This window comes from Ictidomys tridecemlineatus, chromosome 5 (assembly GCF_052094955.1).
Source record: "Ictidomys tridecemlineatus isolate mIctTri1 chromosome 5, mIctTri1.hap1, whole genome shotgun sequence".
NCBI lineage: Eukaryota > Metazoa > Chordata > Mammalia > Rodentia > Sciuridae > Ictidomys > Ictidomys tridecemlineatus.
Genome location: NC_135481.1, coordinates 59731332 through 59753601, shown reverse-complemented (window position 1 = coordinate 59753601; position 22270 = coordinate 59731332). Strand labels below are relative to the sequence as shown.

General features: G+C 52.7%; 2 protein-coding genes across 14 annotated transcripts in view; one reads left to right on the top strand and one right to left on the bottom strand.

Moving 5' to 3' along the window:
• The window catches only part of Sptb (spectrin beta, erythrocytic), a 124389-nt gene extending 107325 nt beyond the window's left edge, over nt 1-17064 (top strand). Inside the window, exons 33-36 of the mRNA XM_005322793.5 lie at nt 10963-11210; nt 13349-13522; nt 13811-13853; nt 14012-17064. Coding sequence (XP_005322850.2) covers nt 10963-11210; nt 13349-13522; nt 13811-13853; nt 14012-14179 — 633 coding nt within the window. The 3' untranslated portion in view covers nt 14180-17064. The remainder of the gene's footprint in view (nt 1-10962; nt 11211-13348; nt 13523-13810; nt 13854-14011) is intronic.
• A 1336-nt stretch (nt 17065-18400) lies between these two features.
• Plekhg3 (pleckstrin homology and RhoGEF domain containing G3) overlaps nt 18401-22270 on the bottom strand; it is a 40965-nt gene continuing 37095 nt past the window's right edge. For all 13 annotated transcript variants that reach the window (XM_078050063.1, XM_078050060.1, XM_078050061.1 and 10 more), the window contains 2 exons: nt 20413-21832; nt 18401-19743 (listed from right to left, as the gene is read on the bottom strand). In XM_078050063.1, coding sequence (XP_077906189.1) covers nt 19010-19743; nt 20413-21832 — 2154 coding nt within the window. In that variant the 3' untranslated portion in view covers nt 18401-19009. The remainder of the gene's footprint in view (nt 19744-20412; nt 21833-22270) is intronic.

Here is a 22270-nt window from a genome sequence, read left to right as displayed (position 1 = left end):
CCTCCTCCCAACCCAGAGGAAACTGACAGCCAGCCACTGACATGACTCTATTAATTTGGTTTTATCTAATATAATAAATTTTATTACATAAACTTATCACTATTTACATCTGGAGAAGCACTTTATACAGGGAGGATTCATTTTGTACACTTTCCTTTTTCCCATTCTCCTGACTCCATACAACAAACACACACACACACACACACACACACACACACACACACCTGAGACATGAACCAGTAGACATCCCGTTCTGCCTGCCCACCACCCCCGCAGGCATTTGGGCAATGAAGTGGGGAGACCCACCCTTCCAGCAAATTCCTCCCTCTCATGCAGAGCTCTCTCCCTCTTTCTACTGACCTGGACCAGTGAGTTTGGATGTGGAGCTGGTTCTGAGGCAGACAGACTAGAAGGGTCCTACAGGAGTGGGGGAGAATCCCAGGGCTTTGGGTATTAGGAGGACTGGCCCCAAAATTTGTAGAAAAGGAGGGTGTGATGGAGGCCTGGCTGGGGGAGGGGCTGGAAGGGCCCAACAGGGCCACTTTGGGGAGCAATGGGCTGAGAAGAGAGCAACAATCAGCATGAAACTTGCATGGCTTTTCTACTGTGTGGAGCTCTCATGGCATGTGGCTCTGGGGGTCAAGGGAGCAACAGATCCTTCAAGTGCCCAGGTGAGCTTGCCTGACTTCTGAGTGGGGACTAAGAAAGATTAGTATTCTTGGTGAAAATTCCTGGCACATGAACCACCCCAGAAGAATACACATACAACTTGTCGAACAAGCACAAGGACCTAGAAGGAGGTGGGGAGAAGAAAAAAAGAAAAGAAAAATGCATATAGTAATTCCTCCCTATGCAGAATCTCTGTTAGGCTTGGATCTGAGTACCCTGCCTCCCCCAGTCTCTCTCACTAACACACACAAACACACACATCTCCCTCTGCCTCCCTTCTAAGCTGTACCAGCCCATCATGCCCAGCAGAGGGCACTGCTGGGCTCTGCTGGAGGGCCTCTCTGGGGAGTCCCCTCTGAAGTGCCCAACATCTCTATGGCCGACCATGTGAAGTGCCCAACATCTCTATGGCCAACCATGTTCCAGCCCCTTTTTCTAGCACCAGCCCCCATCGGAGGGAGAGAAAACTCTGGGGGCTGAAGTGGACTGTGGACACAGGCTGGGACTGTCCCTGCCTCCTGCTCCCACCTGCGCTTCTGCCCTGCATCCCTGTGTGTCTGCATGCCATGGTGTCCTGGTGTGCGGGCTCCTTCGTGACCACCTGAGCAATTCCACCATTGTCTGTGTCATATATGTTTGTGCAAATGTAATTACATGTGCATCAGAGCCTTCTCCATCCAGCACCTGAATGTCACTGGGTTGGGGGGAATAAAACTTGCTTGGACCTGAGTGTCTCTTTGGGGGAAGATGAGTGAGCCCACATCTGAGACCCTTCCTGGAGAGCCAGCCACTCTGCCAGATGGGAAAACTGGCCCTTGCCTGGTTCCAGAAAGAAACCAGACGGTGAATCAAATGAACACAAGGCCAGAGGCCTCCTGGAAACCGATTTCCTGCTGCTTCTCCTTTCTGAGCATCTAAGTTTTCATGAGGATCCACAAAACACAGAGGGAAGGGCTAACGCCCAGTCTGTCAGTCTCTGGCATGAGAGAGACAGGAGGATGGAGAACCACCAATCCAGCCTCGCAAGGCTCCTCACAAAGCCAGCTGCTGACTCCTCCAGCCTCCCCCATTCCTGCCCTTTACAGAACCTCTGGCCCATCCCAGGAAGGTTTGGCTTCCTCTCTGGGACAGGCCTGGGGTCCAGTGGCTCTCCTGCTGGTCTCGTGTGTGCAGTGTGGCATTGGTGCCCTCTAGAGTAGATACGTGTTGCTTCATGTAAAACCCCTTACTAGTGCATGTCGCTTCCTGCTGGGGGGCGGCTGGGAGTGGCCCAGGCGCCCTTGCCCTGTCCAGACAGGCACACACTCCAGTCCACCTCTTCCCCGGGGGGGGGGGGGGGGTGCATGCGCACACATGTGTACACGCAGTGTCTGAGCTGCCATCCCATCACTGCAGTAACGCTGGCTCCCCTCACCTCTGGCCTCTCCACGTTAGTGCACGTCCCGGATAAAAGCAACCCCTTCCTACAGGTAAGCGTGTGCAAGGCCACACAGAAGCAACACTAACCATAGACATCAGGGCATCTGGGTTCTAGTCCATTCTGCTGGAAACTTGCCCCTGGTTTTAGGTAATGACCCTGAGTCTCTTGCCCTTATAAAGGCCTCTCTGTGGGACTACAGAAAGTCCAGAATGTTCCTTTATGTCAGCATTGTAGTAATTCAAGGGAGGGGCTGGGGAGGTAGTTTTCCCACGTTCCTGTGGTCTCGTTCTTAGCTCTAAGCTACCTGGTTCGTTTATCAGGCACCAGCCAGTGCCAGGCCGGGACCGGGAAGAAGAGCTAAAGGGCCAGGGTATTTGTCTTTTCTCCTGTTTGGGGAAGAGAGACCAGGTCAGACCTTTGCTGCTGCCAAGGACAGAGCCCTGAAGGGGACCTGCTAGCTTTTCTGTGCCTGTGGCAGCAGTGAGCAGGCAGACCTGCCTGGGCCTGGTGCATGAGAGCCTCTGGCCAGGGTCACCACACCCTCTGTCCATGCAAACCCCCTTCACCTGGGTACATGGCCCTGAATAGGGCTGGAGTGTCCCTCAACTTCCAGGCTCCAGATGCCTCAGACTCCCCAATGTAGCATTGGTAGTGACATGTTCTTTTCGCCTGGGAGGGAAAGAGACAATTTCCATGATGTTGGAGAGAATGGGAGTGCCCCTAGCCTAAAGGGTCCCCAACCCCCAGGACATGGTCCTACACACTGCCTCTTTCCTGGCTTGGGGGTGGAAAGAAGGACCTGCTCTAGGAATTCACCTTCCAGTGCTGTGAAAATGTAACATCCTTCACAGGGATTAGTGCTCCCAAGGGCTGGGACAAGAGAGGATTTCCTTCATTGTTTGGGGACAAACATACCCTGACTGTCCCCAAGCTTCTGGGATAGTCGGGTCTGCAATGCAGGGGAAACCCTGAGACATAAGACCACTGCAAAGAGCAGCTGCCCGGGTGCCCTTCACAATCAACCTTCAGGAAGTTGTCAAGGAACACTGACCCAAGGGCAGCTCACAGATGCCACTCTTGCAAGTGGCCTTCCAAGATGACTGCACAGTGGGCCTCCCTGCAGAGGAGCAGTGAGCATCCCGTCAGGGCTGAACATACAGAGTCAGAATTCCTGCGTCCCTTGTCTCCCTTCCATGGTCTCTTTTGGAAAGTAGCCGCCCTTGTGAAGGTGTGGGGCAGCGTTGCAGGGCCTAGCTGGCCCCAGCTTCCATCACCCTCTTAGCAACCTGTGAAACTCCCCCAGCGGCAGCCTCCCCTCAGCTCTGACGCCCTTGGGTGGAAGCCATGTGGGTGTGGAGACAGCAGCTGTGTTTCTTGCCCCAACAAGCTTCCCCAGGCTTTCCCTCCTCTCCCTTAAGAGCAGTTTTTTCAGACATTTTGCAGTGAATGCAAATCCTATGTTTGTTGGAAATGGGCGGGCCCAGCCTGGAAAGAAGGTCAGCTTGCCCCCAAACCTGGGCGTGGCCCTGTCTCCCCAGGATGCCTGAGTCAGCACGGCAGGGGTGTGTCTGCCTGCAGCCTGGCGTGGCTCCCTGAACATCTGCCCACTGCCGGCTGTGCCCAGCTCTCTGCTATGGTCAGACGCCCTCTTCCTGGCCCCTCTGCTTAAGAAGAACTTCCGCTCTTCCTAAGTTCTTTCAGGCTGTCTCAGAGCCTCTCAGATACTGGTGGACTCAGGATGAGACTCAGTTGGAGGTGTCTCAGAAAGGGTTTTGAAGTTGGCAACTTGACCCTTGGGTGGCCGATCTGGATGCAGGGGCTGATATCTTCTCTCTAGTCATTCTAATGCCCTGGATCACGGAGAGATTGAGCAGCCACCAGCTCCTCCACGATGGTGACCCAAAGAGACCACACAGGCGGTGGGCAAGGTGGAGAGCTCCCAGAGAAGCCTGTTTCCCTCTCAGCTCCTGGTGGAAGTGGACCAGGTCTCCCTCCTAGGGTCTAGGGAAGCCTAAACTGACATTCCCCTGTCCCCTCACTCTCTTTACCTGGTGGCCTTCTCTGCATCCCTCCCTTCCTGGCATCTGGCCCAAGCTCCTTAGTTGCCATCTTGGTCAGGCAGCTTGAGCCACTGAGCTGCTCTGCTCACCCAGCCCAACCTGCTATCCAGGGGATCACTCTCCCTGTCACCAGCCTCTATTTCTCCCTGGTTCCTTCTTCCTGTTCAGCCACAGACTTCTTTCTTGTTTGAGCATTTGTCTCTGCCTATCTGAAGTTGCCACCTCTTCATCTTTGACCAGTTTCAAGTCAGCACACCATTTATTTATTTATTTTCTTGCAAACAGTTGTCTTCTGAACAGCCTTCCTCACCCATCTAAATGGCCCTTCTCATCCCAGGCACAGGAGTCAAAGCATCAGACACCGGGGAGGGTAAACATTCTCAGCTGCCAGAGTTCTGGCTCTGCCCACCCTACTCTCACCCCCATGCCATTTAGTTACCTAAGGCATCTAGCAGTGGGTCTTCTCTGTCTCCAAGCTCCTCTTCCATCCCCTTCCAGTGTATCCCTAACACAATCAGCAGCCTCAACAGACCAGTCTTGTGTCTTACCTAAGCTGGGCACATTTCATCCAGGCTGTGAGCCCCATTGGATAGGAGGCTTCCTCTGGAGTGAGGGTGCTGGCTTCTACCTCTCGCAGCAGGCCTTGTGGGGAAAAGCATCGAGTTTGGGGCCTACGTCCTCTACTTTCCATCACAAGATATATGTGTGGACAAGTCACTCATTAGCTCTGACCCTGGTTCCCCTCATCTGAAAACAGGGGTTCCAATGGTACCTGCCTTGCAGAAGCATTGCAAGGCTTGGAAGAGAGAATATAGGTAGAACATCCGGTGATCACTTGGCAGGTGATATTTTAAATTCCTTCATCTCTTAAAGTGCATGCGCACACACACTCTATATGAATTCTAACATTACCAAGTTCTTTTCCAAGCCAGCCTTCAGACCAAACCCCTCTACACACACTCTAGGCTCATCATATATCATCCTATGGTAGGCTTCTGAGGTACATCCTCATGCCCTGGCTTATACTTTCCATCATTACCTTTAGAAGATCCTATCACCCATGTAACTTTGCTTGCAAGCAAATCTGAATTCACTGGGCATCTTTGGAACTTGGGAAAGAGCCAGGTTATCTGGGCATGGTGAGTGTTGATTGTGTGTAGTTCCCTTCGCCACCTGCTGGCTGATCTTGGAACTACACCTTCAGCTCCTTACTCCAAAGACTCATCCTGCCCATCGGGTTTGAAAATTCTCTGTGGAGGAAATCCCCGACACCAAGCCAACTTTGTAGCAAGGCAGGGCTCCAAAAAGTCAAGTTTATATGATTCTTGCTTAACTCCGAAAATCTCCACCAAGACTTTGAGTCAGCCTTCCCTCCCATCAGAAACCTGGGACCTCTCCCTCTTTGACCTCAATCCTGTGACAGCCAGCAAGGCTTTCCTGACATATCCTTCCTTCCCCTAATGTCCCTCAACCAGCCACAAATGTTGCCTGTCTCCTGCTCTCCTCGGATGTGGTCCCAATATCTGGCACACCTTCCTAATGACTGAGGGCAATGGCAGTAGGTCTTGTACCTCAGAGCAGAGGATGGAAGGGATCCCAGACCATCTCCTGCCTGTCATCACAACCACACCTCAGCAGCATGGGTAGCCAGCTCTGAGCCTGGCCAGTGTCCTCTTCTCCTGGCACTCTCTAACCAAATTCCTCCAGGAATAGCATGCTTCCAGGGATGGCAGGAGAACTGTCACCTCTTCCCAGGGCAAGAATGGCCCCTCCACCCAAACCATCCACCAACCTAACCCCAGGTCCCCCTGTTGATATGGAGGTCATTGCTTAAATGGGAAGTCCTTGCCAGATCTGCCTTAGCCTCAAACTCACTCTGCAGCAGGTTTGGAGTCTGGGCCACAAGTGGGTCTCTGCCCAGCCACTTGTCCCCCCCATTTCCTGACCATCCTGTATGCCAGTACCAACTGTCCTGTGCTACACCTTTCAGATTCTTTTTTTTTTTTTTTTTTTTTTTTAGTACTGAGGATTTTAACCCAGGGCCACTTTACCACCAACCCACATCGCCAACACTTTTTCCCTTTTTATATTTTTTATATTTTGAGAAAGGGATTCACTAAGTTGCATAAGGCCTTGCTAAGATGCTGAGACTGGCTTTGAACTTGCAATCCTCCTGCCTCAGCCTCCTGGGTTGTGGGACATGTCTGGCTCCCTTTCAGATTTGAAAGACATCTTACGGACAGGGAAGAAGAAAGCATGTGTTCTTGCTTGGCTCTACCACCTGCTACACAATCCCATCTGGTCCCTGGGCTTTTCTGGAACCCAGTGTCTGTAATAAGGAGGGCTGAATCCATGATTTCAAGGCTTCTTTCCAGTTCCAGAATCTCTTGCATCAACTTTGTCTTCCTTTCTTCATCATTCACTATCCCAAGCCTTTCCCCACGGGGTCTGCTTCTGTAACAATGTCCCCTTTTCTGATCTTACTATAGGTCTTCCCAGTGTCATGGCTCCAAATAAAATTCCCCAGGGAAATTCTTGATGTCTTATGAATTGCAAAATAAAGATCTCGCCAACACACTGAAGTTGCCAGCATGGCCATGTGCAGGGTTTACCCATGGGAGTGAGGAGGCAGCTTCCTCCTGCTTGTTCTCCACTGTCTTGTGAACTTGTGCTCTGCAGATCAGGATTATGACATTAATTTTTTAAAACCGGTTTTGCTTCAGGTATATGAATATGTGTTGAGGTATTGCCTTCCTGGAAGTCTTTTCTTTACAAAGTTGTGAGCGCTTAATAAAAATCTAATTCTGAATTACCAGAACCTTCCATTAAGGAGCACCCTGTTGGCCTCAGCCCTGTCTGATAACTTCTGCCTTCACTTTCTCAGGGTCTCCTACTCCAGGCTGCTTCTGGTCCTTCCTGGTAGGGCTCACATGCTCACAATGGTCCTCCCATTCCTGCCTGGGGTCTCGGAATGCTCCAACTGAAAAGGGTAGAGGGAGGAGGGAGTCAGGTCTTGCCGGGCAGAGGCTGAGATTCCACATTTCTCAGTCCTGAGCAGCCCATACTGGAGGCAAAGGGGTATTTGAGATGGTCGTGCTGGCCACCTAGGGCATCGGGCACAACAATTGCTCAGCAAAGCTCCAAGATAGTAGCTGGAAAATCACCAAAGAGCAGCACTTGCAAATGCTTTCTCACTTTGAAATGCTCCAAACCACCTGCAAAGTAAGTGCTGACACCCTGCCACTAACTGACGCATGAGGAAGGGTTAATGACTTGATACTCTCCCTTCCCCCAGACAGAAGCCCAGGCTCTTTACTCCAGGCCTGTTTGGCTCAACCCCTGGTCTCCATCCCTGGAAAGGGATAAGAATGTATTAGAAAGATTCAGTGGGAAAAAAAAGAAGGTGGCTTAGGAGAGCTTCTGCCTACCCCTACGCTTCTCCTCTTTGGGGATTTGGCCAGCCTCCCTTAGGAGCAAGGAAAAAAGACTGATTCCCAAAGCCTCTTCCCCCTCTCTGCATCCACCTTCATTCCATCCCCATCTTCCTCATCTCTGTCCCTCCCCCAGCCCAGGAAGGAAGGGAATCCTGGCATCACCTAACACCTCCATCTCCAACTCCACCCTGGTTCTTGGCTCCTCCTCTTCAGGCCTTAACCTTTGGGTGGGAAGGGGAAGGATGCATTTACATCATCACCATACAACAGGAACACAGAAGAAAGCTCTGCATATAGTGGGAAACCCGCACTCCAAAGCCAACCCATGACCCAGCCATATTGCTTTGGAACACACTGGCATGGCCCTCTGCATGTCCCTGCCAGGAAGCATGGGCCAGGCACTTATGAGGAGGGAACAGAGATTATGTTGGGAGTCAGTCCTGGCTAAATCCATCCTGATTGTCAGAGATCAGTTCCCTAAAGAAGGAGTAAGAATATAGGAAGCAGATGTGGACACAGAGCTCTCCAGCACAGCCAGTCCCAAGTGGGTAGAAACTGGGTGAGAGGGACACATAAGGCTGTGAGGACTGGCAGGCTTCCCTCCTGTGTCCACTATGGCATTTCTCTAAGACTCCAGACCTGAGACTCGGAGTACCTGGCCCATCATCAGGGGCAGCCATGCACCTGCACCTCCTCTGGACAGTCTCCTCTCCTGGAGGAAGAACAGGACCAGCGGGGCTTGAGGCTGGCAAGGTGGGGCAGGGGGTGGGGAGAACAAGGCTTCCTTTCTGCATTAATCATCCACTCCTGCCAGGAACAGGGGCACACGCCTGTGATACCAGGCAGAGGCAGGAGGATCCCAAGTTCAAGACTGGCCTAGGTGACTTATGTGTCTCAAAATAAAAAAACAAAAAGGGCCAGGGGGGAAGCCCAGTGGTAAAGCACTCCAGGTTCAATTCTCAGTATGGGGCTGCAGGGGAAGTACTCTTGAACCTTATTCCCAAAGCAGAGGGTTGGCCTGACTAGGGTCCCAGAAGGGCTCCAAACCCAGGCCTCCAGTCCCATTTTTGTCACTCCTGCCCTTCCTGTAGCTAGAGAATGATTCAGGCAGGGATTCAGGACTTCCAGAACTTTGTGGCCAAGGCAAGCTCATCGCAGATGGTGCAGAAGAAACTCTTAAGACGGAAAGACTGCAAATAATGCAGAGAGGGGAGTGGCCCAGCCACAACTCTTAAGGGAGTCTAAGGAAGGAAAAGATGAGTGCCCAAGGGTGGCATAAAAACGCACACCTGTTCGATTCTGGAGTGCATGCACCTAATTACCTCCTTATGTATTAGCTGTGTGACTGAGCAAGTCACTTAACCTCTCTGAACACTGGTTTTATTACACATAGAAAATATGAGAACAGACCAGTGGTTTCCAAACTTTTCCAACCACATTACCCTTCCTTCATTTTTATTTAAATTAAATTAATTATTTTTTTTAGTACTGGGGATTGAACCCAGGGATGATTTCCCACTGAACTACAACTCCAGTCCTTTTTTTTTTTTATTTTTTGAGACAAGGCTCAATAGGTTTCCCAGGCTGGTCTTGAACTTGTAATCCTCTTGCCTCAGCCTCCCAGTTGCTGGGATTACAGGTGTGCACCACCACTCCCAGCTACCCTTCTTTACATAAAATCTTACCAGGCCCTCTATTTACAACGTGTTTATTGAACAGCCCTCATTTGACGGGTTGCATATATGACCAGCTTTTCCTTTCTTCTGAACACTACCTTCAAACTTCTCCACCAAGCCCCTCCTTCACAGAGCCAGTCTGTTCACTGTTAAAAAGTCTACTGGGTTTGTTTCAGTTTCAAGTTTCAATCCGATGTCCAACATGGTGCCCCCCTCTATTTCTCTCCGTCAGATTTAGCCCATGGCCTAAGGAACCCCTGCTGCAGAGGAGAACATAGTCTGCTCTTTCTTTGCTTCTCCCCAGCACTTTTCTGGGCCTCCATGTCAGTTTCTGGGGCAGGGAGGGAAGGGGAACAGAAAAAGAAGCGAGTCCCTTTACTACCCAGGGTGGCTCTGGTCCTCCTGGGCTGTCTGTGTCCATGCCCTTCAGGCATCCAGACATGGTTGCTTGGGGCATCTTCCCTCCTCTTGGTATCAAGTTCCAGCAGCCACCTTGTGCTGGCCAGATGGCCCAAGCGAGGCCATCCACAGCCCTCAAGGATTCTAAGGTACTTACTCTTGCTAGCTGCCCCCTGCTACCCAGTTCTCCTGCTGCATGAGGCACAGGTAAGAGGCCTCTGCCTAAGGAAATGCCCAGTCAGGGAACAGGAAGTGTGCAGGGAGGGAGAACCCACAGCAGTTCCCCAAGGTAAGGACTCTGTTCTGGCAATTCTCGGCCTATAGTACACATTAGAGTCATGAAATGCTTATCAAGAAACACCAACGCGCTGACCCCTGCAGGCCAGTTAACACTGTCTTGAGGGAGGGACTTGAGAACATTTTGTAAGCTTCCAAGGTGACTTTCAAAGGCAACCAGCCCTGGGAACCACTGCCCCATCCACAAATTCTCGTTAGATGATGGGAGGGGGCCTGTTAGACCCAATGAAGGACTGGGAGTGACATGGGGTGACTTGGAGCCCAGTACCCTTAGCCTTAGGGCTTTGATGACAATTTGAAGTACCAGAAGATCTCCCACTCAACACCCTAGGAAAAGTGGTTTGCAAACTTGTCTTTTTTTTTTTTTTTTTTTTTTAAATATTGTATCTGCCGGTCATTCTAAGCCTTTGAGATTATGTATCCTTTTTTATTTTATTTTTTTTTAAAGAGAGAGAGGAGAGAGAGAGAGAGAGAGAGAGAGAGAGAGAGAGAGAGAGAGAGAGAGAGAGAGAGAATTTTTAATATTTAAGTTCTCGGCAGACACAACATCTTTGTTGGTATGTGGTGCTGAGGATCAAACCTGAGCCACACGCATGCCAGGCAAGCGCGCTACCGCTTGAGCCACATCCCCAGCTCCTGCAAACTTGTCTTAGCAGCAGAACTTCTGTTCACATGAACTCTTCCCAAGGCCCGTGTGTCACAGAGTAAATGATAGAAGCAGGGGTTGGGGTCTGGAGCCAGGCACTGAACCAGAGCTCTCCAATAGCCTTGGAACCTGTTCCAATTTCGACCATTCCTCAGGCCCCTCTGAGGACCTTCTGTTGCTGTTCGTTCGATGGGGATGAAAGAGAGCAGGGGAGCTGGAGCCAGAGGTATGGGGAGAGGCCAAGGAAGCGAGTAGGTACCCATGGCAGGCTAGGGAGCCATTGAACAAGGGAAGGAGGCTCAGGTGGAGGCCCTGCCTGAGCCCCCAGAAAGGTATGCTCTCCCCCTGTGCCCCTGAGCAGGAGGAAGAAGAGAGGCCATGGCCTCAGGACCTGCAGCCACCACCCTTGCCTGGGCAGGAGGAGAAATCTGATGAAAATGAGAGGCCTGCCACGGAGACCCTGTTGAAGGTCCTAGACACTCCTCTGAGTGAGGGTGACGAGCCCACAACGTTGCCGGCCCAGCGGGACCACGGGCACAGCGTGCAGATGGAGGGCTACCTTGGCCGCAAGCATGACCTGGAGGGGCCCAACAAGAAGGCATCCAACAGGTGTCGGGGAGGGCTGCCGGGCGCGGGGAGAGGGGCAGCTTCTAGAGATCTCTAGTAGCAGAGCCTTGGCCACGGGTGTGTGCTAGGAAAGAGCCGCCCTTGGCCTCTCATTTGGGAGAGCTCCTGGGTACCCCCAGGAGCCAAACCAGGGCCACTTGGCATGATGGAAAAAGCCTCAGTTGTGGTCCAGAGTTCAAATCCTACGACTTCACACATGTTACCTAACCTCCCTGTCGGTTTCCCCATTCATAAAATGGCCATGATGACTATGGTAGGCATGTTCAGTAGGGACACTGTCCCTGGCACAGAGTGGGGCCATGGTGGACACTGGCTATTGATATTACAGTCATTGCAAGGCTGGGCAGCAAGAGGGAGTCTTGGTGCTAACAGCATGTCCTTGACCAAGACCTGCTTTCATTGATCTAGGCCTATTTCTTTAGCTATAAAATAGGAGGTGACTGGGGGCCCATGACCCAGATGCCCTCTGGGAGTCCCTTCTAGTGCTGTCATTCAGTGAGTCCATGACCCTGAGAAACTGACTCAAAGTATATGTCCATTCCTGATTCTGAGCTAGTCATGTCCTTGGATTTGGTCTTTACAGGGAGGGCCGCCTCCTCCCAGATCCTTGGAGCCTCTTTTTCTCTAGCAGCAATCCAGGGCCTCAGGGAAATGGAACCCAGAAGTTGAAGCAAGCCACATTCCCAGGGACACTTGGAAGCACACAGAGCTCCCTATCTGGGGGGACTCAACAAAGCTACTTCAAATTCCAAAAAGAAACAATTTAGTGACCCAACTGCCCAGAAGAGGTTTATTGCTTAAATGGGAGTCCACCAGAAAAAGGGAGGCTAACATTTATTGAGTACCTACTATGCGCCAGGCATTATGTTAGGACTGATAAAATCTAACACCACCCTGAGATACTAAAGTTTCCATTTCCAGATGGAGAAACAGTCTCAGAGAGGCTAAGTCATTTTTCAAGGCACAACCTAACTCCAAAGACCCAGGTCCCCCTCAGCAGCAGCCTTACTGCTGGAGGAAGGATCTCTGAGTAGCAAGTCAGAAACCCAGGCTTCATAAAAATGGCTCTGCAGCTACTTTATACTGACCTTCCAGTACTTCTTATCCATGCGCCCTACTAGTTCTCCACCTTCCTACCTCAAAAAAGGCCTGGAAGTACAGCTCAGTGGCAGAGAGTGTGCATAGCATGCAAAAGGCTCTGGGTTCAATCCCTAATGCTACACACACACACACACACACACACACACACACACACACACACACCACGTGCTAGGATAATATACTGTGCATATATCATCCAAGCAAAAATAACAACCAAAACAAAACCCAATTCACTTCATGATTCTATAGTGAGAATCAAATTTTCCAGTGAATGTGGAATACTTTGAAAAATTAAGTTTGTGCTATTGATCTTAGATTTATTATAATTCTACTTCAGAAATGTATAATTTCATGGTAAGATCAGAACTATAGGCAAAGATGTATACATGAGAATGATCATCACATCACTATTTAAGTTATGGATAAATTTTCCACAATAAAGAGATTATGTGTATATATTATGACATACTATAGCCACCCAAAAATCAATATCAAGAAATATTTGAGGATATGAATAAATACTCATGATATAGTGTTTAATCTTAAAAGCAGGAGGTAAAATTGAATATATAAGGCTGTGGATGTAGCTCAGTGGTAGAGCATTTGCCTAGCATGCCTGAGGCCCTGGGTGTGATTCCCAGAAAATAAATAAACACACACACACACACACACACACACACACACACACACACAGAGAGAGAGAGAGAGAGAGAGAGAGAGAGAGAGAGAGAAAGAGAGAATATTCCAATTTTAGTTATCTATGTATATAGAAAAATCTGAATGTGAATAGAAGAAAAACTAGAATATGTAAAATGTAACAGTAGTTAGCTCTTTTGGTATTAAAATTACATACAGATGATCCTCTCCCCTATCCACCCCCCACACTTCATAAACAATAAAATCTTACTATTTATCAGAGCAAAAATAACTCAATAAAAAGAAACGGAAAAGCCATAGGCATTGATCACAAAGATACTGTATCAGGACTGTGGGTGACCTATTTGTCCCCATCTTTGCAGGTCCTGGAACAATTTGTACTGTGTGCTCAGGAATAGTGAACTGACCTTCTACAAGGACGCCAAAAACCTGGCCCTGGGGGTTCCCTACCATGGGGAGGAGCCCCTGGCCCTGAGACATGCTATCTGTGAGATCGCTGCCAACTACAAAAAGAAGAAGCACGTCTTTAAGCTGAGGTGAGCCTTCCTGCCTGCTGCCCCTTACCTAGGCCCTGAACCCTTTGAACCCTCAGGCTGAAGGCTTTGGCATGAGTGACCAGGTAGAGGTTCACTGTAGGGGACCAGCTCCAACCAAGCTCATGCTGCTCCTTGAGGATTTTGCGAATTGAAGAGGCTCACGATTCAGACTCTTACCTCTCAGAAGGCACTCTGAATAACAGGCTCGGGGACAGGGGGAGTCTTAGCCAGCCCACTCCGTCCAGGTCATGGCTTCCGACATGACAGGAAAGTCTTTTTTTCTCCTAGGCTGAGTAATGGCAGCGAGTGGCTCTTCCATGGCAAAGATGAGGTAAGTGTGGGGTGGTCCAACCCATCTGTGCCTAACAAAGAGGCAGGGGGAAGAGACCTAGGCCTCTGGACCTCAAGGCTCCCGTGGAACAGGCAGTGCCAGGAGCACTCCCATTGCCTTGGGGCCCTGGACTTGGCCCTGATGCCCCCATCTCGTAGGAGGAGATGCTGTCCTGGCTGCAAGGTGTGAGCACGGCCATCAACGAGTCCCAGAGCATCCGCGTCAAGACGCAGAGCCTGCCTCTGCCCTCCCTCACTGGCCCGGATGCCAGTCTTGGCAAGAAGGACAAGGAGAAGAGATTCAGTTTCTTCCCCAAAAAGAAATAGCAGCCGATGGCCCCCGCTGGTGGGGCCAGCCAGGCAGGCGCAGTGGTGCATCAGGGCACACAGGGACCGGCCACCTGAGGCCGTGGGCCCTGACCTCCTCCACAGTGGATGGTCCTCCTCCACCTCCTGCCCACCAGCTCGAGAGTCACCAGGCCGGCCCCTGGGGCCCCCGCTGCGCTGCAATAGCTGCCTCTGCGCCCTGCCTGGCAGCCCCGATGCCTGCCAACATGCCCTCTGCCTGTGGCACAGACGGCTTGGCTCCAGGGGGCAGGAAACGGTTCCCCGAGGCGCATGCCCTCCTCTCTGCATCCCCATAAAAGCAGAAGGTGGCTGATGGGGCTTGTCCAATGCTGCCCACTCCCACAGCAAGTCGTGCTTGGGGTTACCTCCCATGTGGTCACAGCCAGGAAAGGGGAAGGGAAAGGGAAGGGGGACACTGGCAAAGCCTGACTTGCCCTTAGAGGAATGAGGAGACTTCAGGGGGGCCACAGAGCCCCAGCTCTGGGCAAGGGGCTGCTGGGGGACTGAGGGGAAAAGAAGGAACACGGGGCCTCAGGTGCTGCCAGCCACCTCCCCACTGGGCTTTCTCAGAACTGGGTCCCTCCTTAGGGCCAGCAGATACTCTCCTCTCCCATCCTCTGTGTTGTGGGTCCTGACTGAGGGAGCCTCCTGCTGCCCCTGGCACCCTTTTTTGGTACCAGCAGAGACTGAAGGAGGGAGGACCAGCAGTTCTCAAACCATTCCTCTTTGAAAACCCTAGTTAGAGCTTCGGGCTCAGGGCTCAGACCTGAAGGAGGGACAGACAGGTCCCCACACTGCCTAAGGCTCCGCCTCTCCGGGCTGGGATCCTTCCCACTCCCAGTAGCAACCAAGCCAGCAATATCCGCTAGATGCACAGCGGGGAACCAGTGTAGGCCCCCAGATATGGCATGGATGCCCCAGCACCTGGTGAAGCATCCCAAAGTCCAGTGCCCACTGTGTCTGCAGCTGGTGTCATCCAAGGCTACTGACTGACCGGACAGAGAGCTGGTTTGTCAGAGTGGAGTGACAAATATGGCCGTACCTAGGTATTAACGGCATGTGACACAACTACCGCTGGGCAGCTGGGATAAACGCTGGGGCCAGAGAGGGCCTGGCCTTGGGTTCTGAGAGACATAATGATACAGAGATCACCAAACATCTCCCAAACCCACCTCCAAACACTAACAGGGGCTCTGCAATCTCTGTCCCCAGGGAGAGCCTTCCCCATGCTCTGGAGGGGCGAAATCACCAGTCCAATGAGGACTTTCCTTCTCTGAAAGCAATACAGCTTCAGCCCAGCATCTTATCTGGGGTTAGGTCCTAAAGAGGGGATCAAGCTGGAGGCAGCAGGCGTGCTCCCCCAGGGAGACCAAAAAGGTCCCCAGGGCCCAAAGCTACTTTTTCTATTGCCTTCCCTATGGGAAGGAACTTTGGCTTTGTGGAAATGAATCAGGTAAGACTCAGGGAAAAGCCACACAGGTAGATATCAGAGTTGGGAGGCCTTCCCAGGAACCTTTAGTACTGACTGGGGCAGGCACAGCTCAGAGAGCACTATGTCCGGGTGAGGCCGACTCCATCAGACAGGATCCACACGGGAGGGAATCAGTTACCCAATGGAGCCTGCTCTCCCCACATGAGGTCTTCCACCTCTATAGGGAGGGTCTTCATTTGGCCTCAACACATAGGACCCTATGACCCTCTGCTTCTACAGGGAACCTGGCGTGTTCCATTAGTCAGCCTCTGTCTACTGCTGGGGAAGCCAAGGCTAGAAGGTGACCATACTCACCTGACAGTAAAAAAAGCCTTTGGTGCATTCAAAGGCAGGCCCACCTCTGGGACAGAGAGCAGGCTCCTTGCCAAGGGCAGAAGGTGACAAGTAGCTCGCAACTATTTCCCCGGGGCCAGTAGTGAGCCAATGGACAAAGGTCCACCTTCTCCCCTCCATGTGTGCCCAAGTAGCACCAGAAGTGAGGAATTTCCAGTGAGCAACTCCATAGAGTCAAGAAAGAAAGGGCTCCATGGAAGAGCTAGAATTTCGCCACCCCAGGTCCCCAGGATTGGGCAAGGGCAGCCAGCTGCATGTGATTCACTATCTACCGCCAGCTCCCCACGCATCTTGCCCACGTCAACCAGGTCCCGAGACACTCAATCAACTGGACTGACATCGCAGGTGCCCGAATTTGGGAGACTCTATGCCACTCCAGGACTAAGCTCTCCAGGTGCCCTGGCAAGGTTTCTTTTTTTCCCTTCTTTTCTCATAGTTTTCTACTTTGCAGTCTTTTCCTTGACAGTGTTTCCAAACTAGGGTGACACAGCTCCAGTCCACACCAGCATAACAGGCTTCCTCCCCAGGGCGGCTTAGAGGAAGCTCCTTCTGGGCATGTCAGGCGTCCTCCTGCCCACTCTTCCTCTTTGTCCCTGACCTCAGCTGATTCTGGCTGAGGGAGGAGTGGAGGGTCCTGGGGCTCCCCCCACTCGTAACTTTCACTAAGCACCCAGAACAGGAGGCCTGTGTCGGGCTCGGCTTTCCCCCCTACTCCACCCCTCCGTACTGCCTGTGGGAGGGCAATCAGGTCCCCTAGACTGGTCCTGGATCTCCTTCCTCCCTCAGTGGGAGGGGGCAGAGATCCAGAAGAGGAAGAGACCAGCTGGCCACATGGCTTGGTCCCTTGGACAAGCAAGCTCAGGGAGGATGCAAGAGAGGAGGTGGCTGCGGAGGAATGTCACTTGTTGGGTACAGAATATGCTATCTGGGGCTGGCCCTGGGGCCGGCTGGGCCTTGTCCTCCACCTGCTCAAATGTGCTTCCACCAACCAGAGGAAACCCATTTACTAGTTTTTCTAATAAATCTATATAATGCTCCACATTTGTCTGTTCCTTATTTGACTAGCCTCGTTTCTCTTTGAACTGGGCCACAGAGAACCAGCACCATGAAGGGATAGCTAGGCTCCGACTTGAGCCTGGTACCCAGCCCATGGGCGCCACCTGAGACCCTGAGCCAAGCTTGCTTCAACTAGAAGGCCTACTGCAGGGTAAAATCATTTCTAGTCACAGATGAGTCCAGGCCACACTGGACATCTACAGAGGGGCAGTTTCATTTGGTCTGGGTGCATGGAACATAGGCACAGCTGGGTTTCAAAAGGTTCCCAGATGATTCTAATGGGCAGCTGATAAGACCCTCTGCCCTGGCCTTGGCCCATGTCCTAAAGAGATCCATCAGGGAGTCTGAGAAGCAGGAGCTCATCCGTTGTCTTCAATCCACATATGAGGAAAGGGCAAAAGTTGGGGCGATCCAGCTGGCTACTGGGATAAAAGTGTGAGTCACCTGCCTGGTACATTTGTGGCTTCTCAGTGTTGTATCCAGGACTGGCCTGGGAGGAGCCAGCTCTCTTCTCAGTGACTATGGATATGACCACAGAAGATTCCAGGCAGCTGGTAGAACACGGGCTAACTTCCCTGCTTCTGCACAGGAGACTGCCTGCCACCCACCACTGGTCTCCCCTTGACCTCAGGAGATTCAGCAAACCCATGTTCAGGTTGAATCCAACCTCTTAGGTCAGACGACTCATGGCCCTGACTCTGCAGGGCTACGGGAACATTTATCTACCACCTGGGCCCTGCAGCCTCTTCCTGTCTAACCCCAGCCAGAACAAACTGGGCAAAATGAGATTGGTCCTCCAAGGAGAAAGGGCAGAAATCCCCATGAGCAAGAGGGAGGCATTCCTAGCCCTTCTGAATCCAGGCTTTCTAAATGTGATGAAAACAGAGGATCCACCCTGGCAAAATACACGTGCACTCCTCACCCAACATTGGAAGCCATTTGAGGACATGCCCAGACCCCAAGCTAGGAACCCTTGCCTTCCGGGATGCCTCCTGGGACTGGAGAGGGAAAGATGAGGTATTCGCACCAGATATTGGTAACTTCTTATTAGAAAGTGTCCCATTTGCCCCGGTCACTCCTCCCTCCCCGCTTTTAGCACAACTTTGGCCCTTGAGGAAGAGAGCTAAAGGCTGACATGTGAGGCCCTCTGCCCCAGACAGGACGCCAGGCCGTGCGTAGACAGAGAAGCAGAAGTAGCAGAGAACAAGCTCCTTCCTGTGCATCCTGGTGCCAGGATGTGCCCTGCCTACTCTAAGAAATCCTCAGCCACCAGCAACTCTCCCCACCCCCGCCAGGCGCAGTAAGAAGGCACACACAGGTCGGTGGGTCAGCAGTGGTTATTGCACCATTGGCACAGAGTGAAATGTGTGTACATTAGCGACAACCACAGGGACAGCAAGACAACCCTCAAAAGTACCTGAACTAAGTCGGTTACATTCTTCACAGGAGGGGAATAAACAACAAGATGCATACTCGCTCGCACGCACATACCACAGGATGGAAAGCAATAAATTATTGGCCTCATTCCTGAGTCCTAAGAAAAGGCACAGTTAAAGAGCAAAGCCTGCCCAGGTCTTCCCCCCCCCTCCCCCACCGAGGGTCCTCGGCCTGGCAATGGCCAGCCCAGGGCCTGAGCAGTGCTTGCTCTCCCTGGGAAGAAGTGAGCTTAAATATTTGGCTTCCAACCAGAGAGATATTTACAAGGGAAGTGGGAAGTGCGACTCATCTGGGCTTGAGGAAAGGTGTCTGGAGCCCCAGGAGACCACCAGCACACAGAGCCGGCTGCAGGCAAGGCCACGCTGGGTCGCTCTTCTAGGAGAGCAAGGGCAGCCTTCACGAGGACCCTGGGCAAGGGGCCCATGTAAGCCCAGATTCGGGGGGAGGTATGCCACACCGACACGGCTCCTGCCCCTGACCAGCAGTCAGAGTCAACCTACAGAGTTCAAGGCCTGGAATTTCTCTCTCAGGTTTCTCACTCTGCTCTGCTTGCTTGGGTCTGCTGGATCCCTGGGACCATCTTCCTTCGGCTGATACTCTACAGAGTCTGGGAAATGTTGGCCTTGTGCCACCACGGCTGCCGGTGAGCTTGGTCCCTGCCCATTGCCCTCCTCATCCAGCCCTGCAGTGGGGCTGGGAAGGGGTCCCTTCTCCATGACAATCACTCGCCGGTTGTTCTCCAGGGTGATATCTGCGGTGACATACAGGGCTTCACCTCCATTCAGCCGGCTTTGAGGCGGCATCCTAGGAGGTGGGGACTGGGTAGCTCCCTGGCTTCTCTTGGTGTTCAGGCTGCAACAGCGGCCCACTCTGCCAGAGAGAGGGGGCTCCACCATATTCTCAGGCGCAGAGTGGCTCCGGTTGACGGGTGGGCCACGAGGGCGAGGGCGGCTTCCCTCGGCCTGGACAGCCTCATCGTGGGAGGCATACTTGGAGCAGAGTTCTCGGACATCGGGCCAGTTGAAAGTCTCAGTGTCAAAGGGGCTGAGGGGACTCCGAGTGCAGGGCCGGCCCCCAGGTGAGGTGGTCCTTGGGCTGGCAGCAGAAGGGCTGAAGGAGAAACGGCGTGGGGACGTCTCTCTAGCAGAGGAGGGCTTGGGGGGGCTGTGCTCTTGGGCCACCAGCTGCTCGTAGGTGAAGAGGGAAAGCAAGGGCCTTCTCTTGCCTGTGAGGAGAGAGCGAGAGCCATGAGTGGCTGTGAGAGGAGGGGCCCCAAGGGAGGGCTCCTGACCGCCCTCAGCTCACTTCCCAGGTGAGGCTGCTTCCTGGGGCTTGGTACAAAAGAAGAGAAATTCCATTAACTGCCCTTTATCACAGGGCAAGGGGGGGGGGCCAGGAGTCAAAGGAAGAAATGAGAGCTCTGCTCTCATCCTGGTAAGGAAGGGGCCCCTGTTCCTCCCTCTGCTCCACACACAGGGCTCACCCAGAGGAGCAGGCTTAGCCTCAGAGCACCAGACCAGAGGCTGGGACTCACCACACATCAGTAGAGCAGGGAGTCCAGCCCTACTTTTTTTGTTTTTTGAGTTTTTTTTTTAGTGGGGGGTGGATTACCAGGGACTCAGGAGCACTCAACCATTGAGCCACATTCCCAACCTTATTTTGTATTTTATTTAGTGATAAGGTCTCACTGAGTTGCTTAGGGCCTCACTAAGTTGCTGAGGCTGGCTTTGAACTCTCGATACTCCTGCCTCAGCCTCCCGAGTGGCTGGGATTACAGACATGCGCCACCACCGTGCCTGGCCCCAGTCCTCTCTTTGACATGGTCTCTTTAGAAGTTACTTTCTCCAAGTTCCCAATTGACTTTTCCACCCCTGGACCATCACCCCTATCATACCTTTGACACCTGCTAGGTCTCCAGGCTCCTCCTGTGGGCAGGGAACGGTGGGGCTCTTCCCGTCCCTCTCAGGAGCTGCCTTTTCCCACTGCAGTGGTGGCCTGGCTGTCATTGACTTGATGTTCTTGATGCGGAGGCTGTACTGGCGGGCCAGCTGGTAGACCTTGTTCTTGACACGCTCACTCATGTGGCTGTCCATCACATGAGAGAGCTGCATGATGCGGGGGTGCAGTGGGGTGACCAGCTCCCCCTGGGCACCGCTGCTCAGCTCCTTCACCAGTTCTTTCAGCTCCCGAGCCAGGTGGGCCGGGCTGGGCCGTTCCGTGGGGGAGGCGCTTTCTGGTGAGGCGGTAGCTGACTCCTCTGTGATGGCCCCCAGCTCATGCTCCTCCAAAATGAAGAGTGGCTCTTGCAGGTCAAAGCCATTGGCCTGGCCCTGGCCCTGCTCTGTCCGGGGGCTCCCCTCAGCAGACTCCATTCTCTCCCACATTTTTACAATTTCAGAAGATGGACGGAACTCAGCATCCGTGATAGGAGCCGAGTCCCCTGTTGCCACCTGGCTGGGTCCTGGGAGATCAAACAGGGCCCAGGAGGCCGGTCGGGAGCCCCCCTGTCTCTTGTACTCTGCTGGAGCTGCAGGCTTTGGGTCTGGCCTGGGAAGGTTGTTGAACCTGGAGACGGAGTTTCTCACTAATCCTTTGGGGATGTAGGAGAGACTCTCCCGGCGCCGGACGCTGAAGCCCGCATCATGGTGCTCTGCATTTTCATAGTAGCTCTTGATTTTGTCCAGCAGTAACCTGTCTCGGGTAGAGAGTGCCGATTCCTTCTTCTTGCAGGAAGACCTGTCAGGCTCCACAGGGCTGCCTGCATTTGGGGGTTCTGTCCCATTGACAGAAGGGCCACTCTCTGAGGCCACCCCTGTGCTGATGTCCATTTCTGGAGTAGGCTGGTTGCTGAGGGAGTCCGTGGCGCTGCCCCACCAGGCCAGGCCCTTCTCACTGCCCTCTAAGCTGAGCACGCTACTGCTCCGGCTGACCAGCCGTGGTGTCCCAAAGCCACTGGACTTGCCATCCTCCAGTGCCAGGCTGCTCCGCCGAGAGAAGCTGCTGACAAAACGCTCAGCAATGACACTGGCCTGGTCTAGCACAGAGGGTGGCAGGAGGCTCTCTGGCTCCTGGACTGTCCCCATTTCCTCCTCCTCTTCTTCACTGCTCAGGGCCTTAAGGTCCTCGTTGCTGTCAGCCACCACTAAGTCCACCATGTCACCTGGGTGGTCCATCTCCAGCAGCCCCTGGTGAGCATCAAGCTGTGTTTCCAGGACCTCTGGAGACTCTGCGTCTGAAGGCATGTCCTCGGTGCTAGGACCTTCCACAGCAGCAAAGACCTCCTGTTCAGGCCCAAGCTCAGGGTCTGGCTCAACCTGAGACACAGGAGAGAGAGCTCACGTGAGTACAAAGCCTCCCTCGTGACACTGGGAGACACGAGGATGGCATGGTCTGCTCAGAGCCTGTGAGAGGGCCTGTAGGGTAGGAATGGAGACAGGATGAGTGTGACTCAGTAGGGTGACAGGGCCTCACAGAAAGGAAAATGAGGATGTTGGTTTGTTTTGTTTTGTTCTGTTGGTACTGGGGATCTAACCCAGGGATGCCTTCCCACAGAGCACCCCCAGCCCATTTGTTTTTTAAGACAAGGTCTCACTAAGTTGCCAAGGCCAGCCTCGACTGTGATCCTGTCTCAGCCTCCTGAGCTGCTGGGATTACAGGTGCGCACCACCACGCCCAGCAATGATGGTGTTTTTAATCACCCTGCAGCTAGGGTGCTGGGCTCATGTCCTCACACCAAGAAAATCATGAGGAAT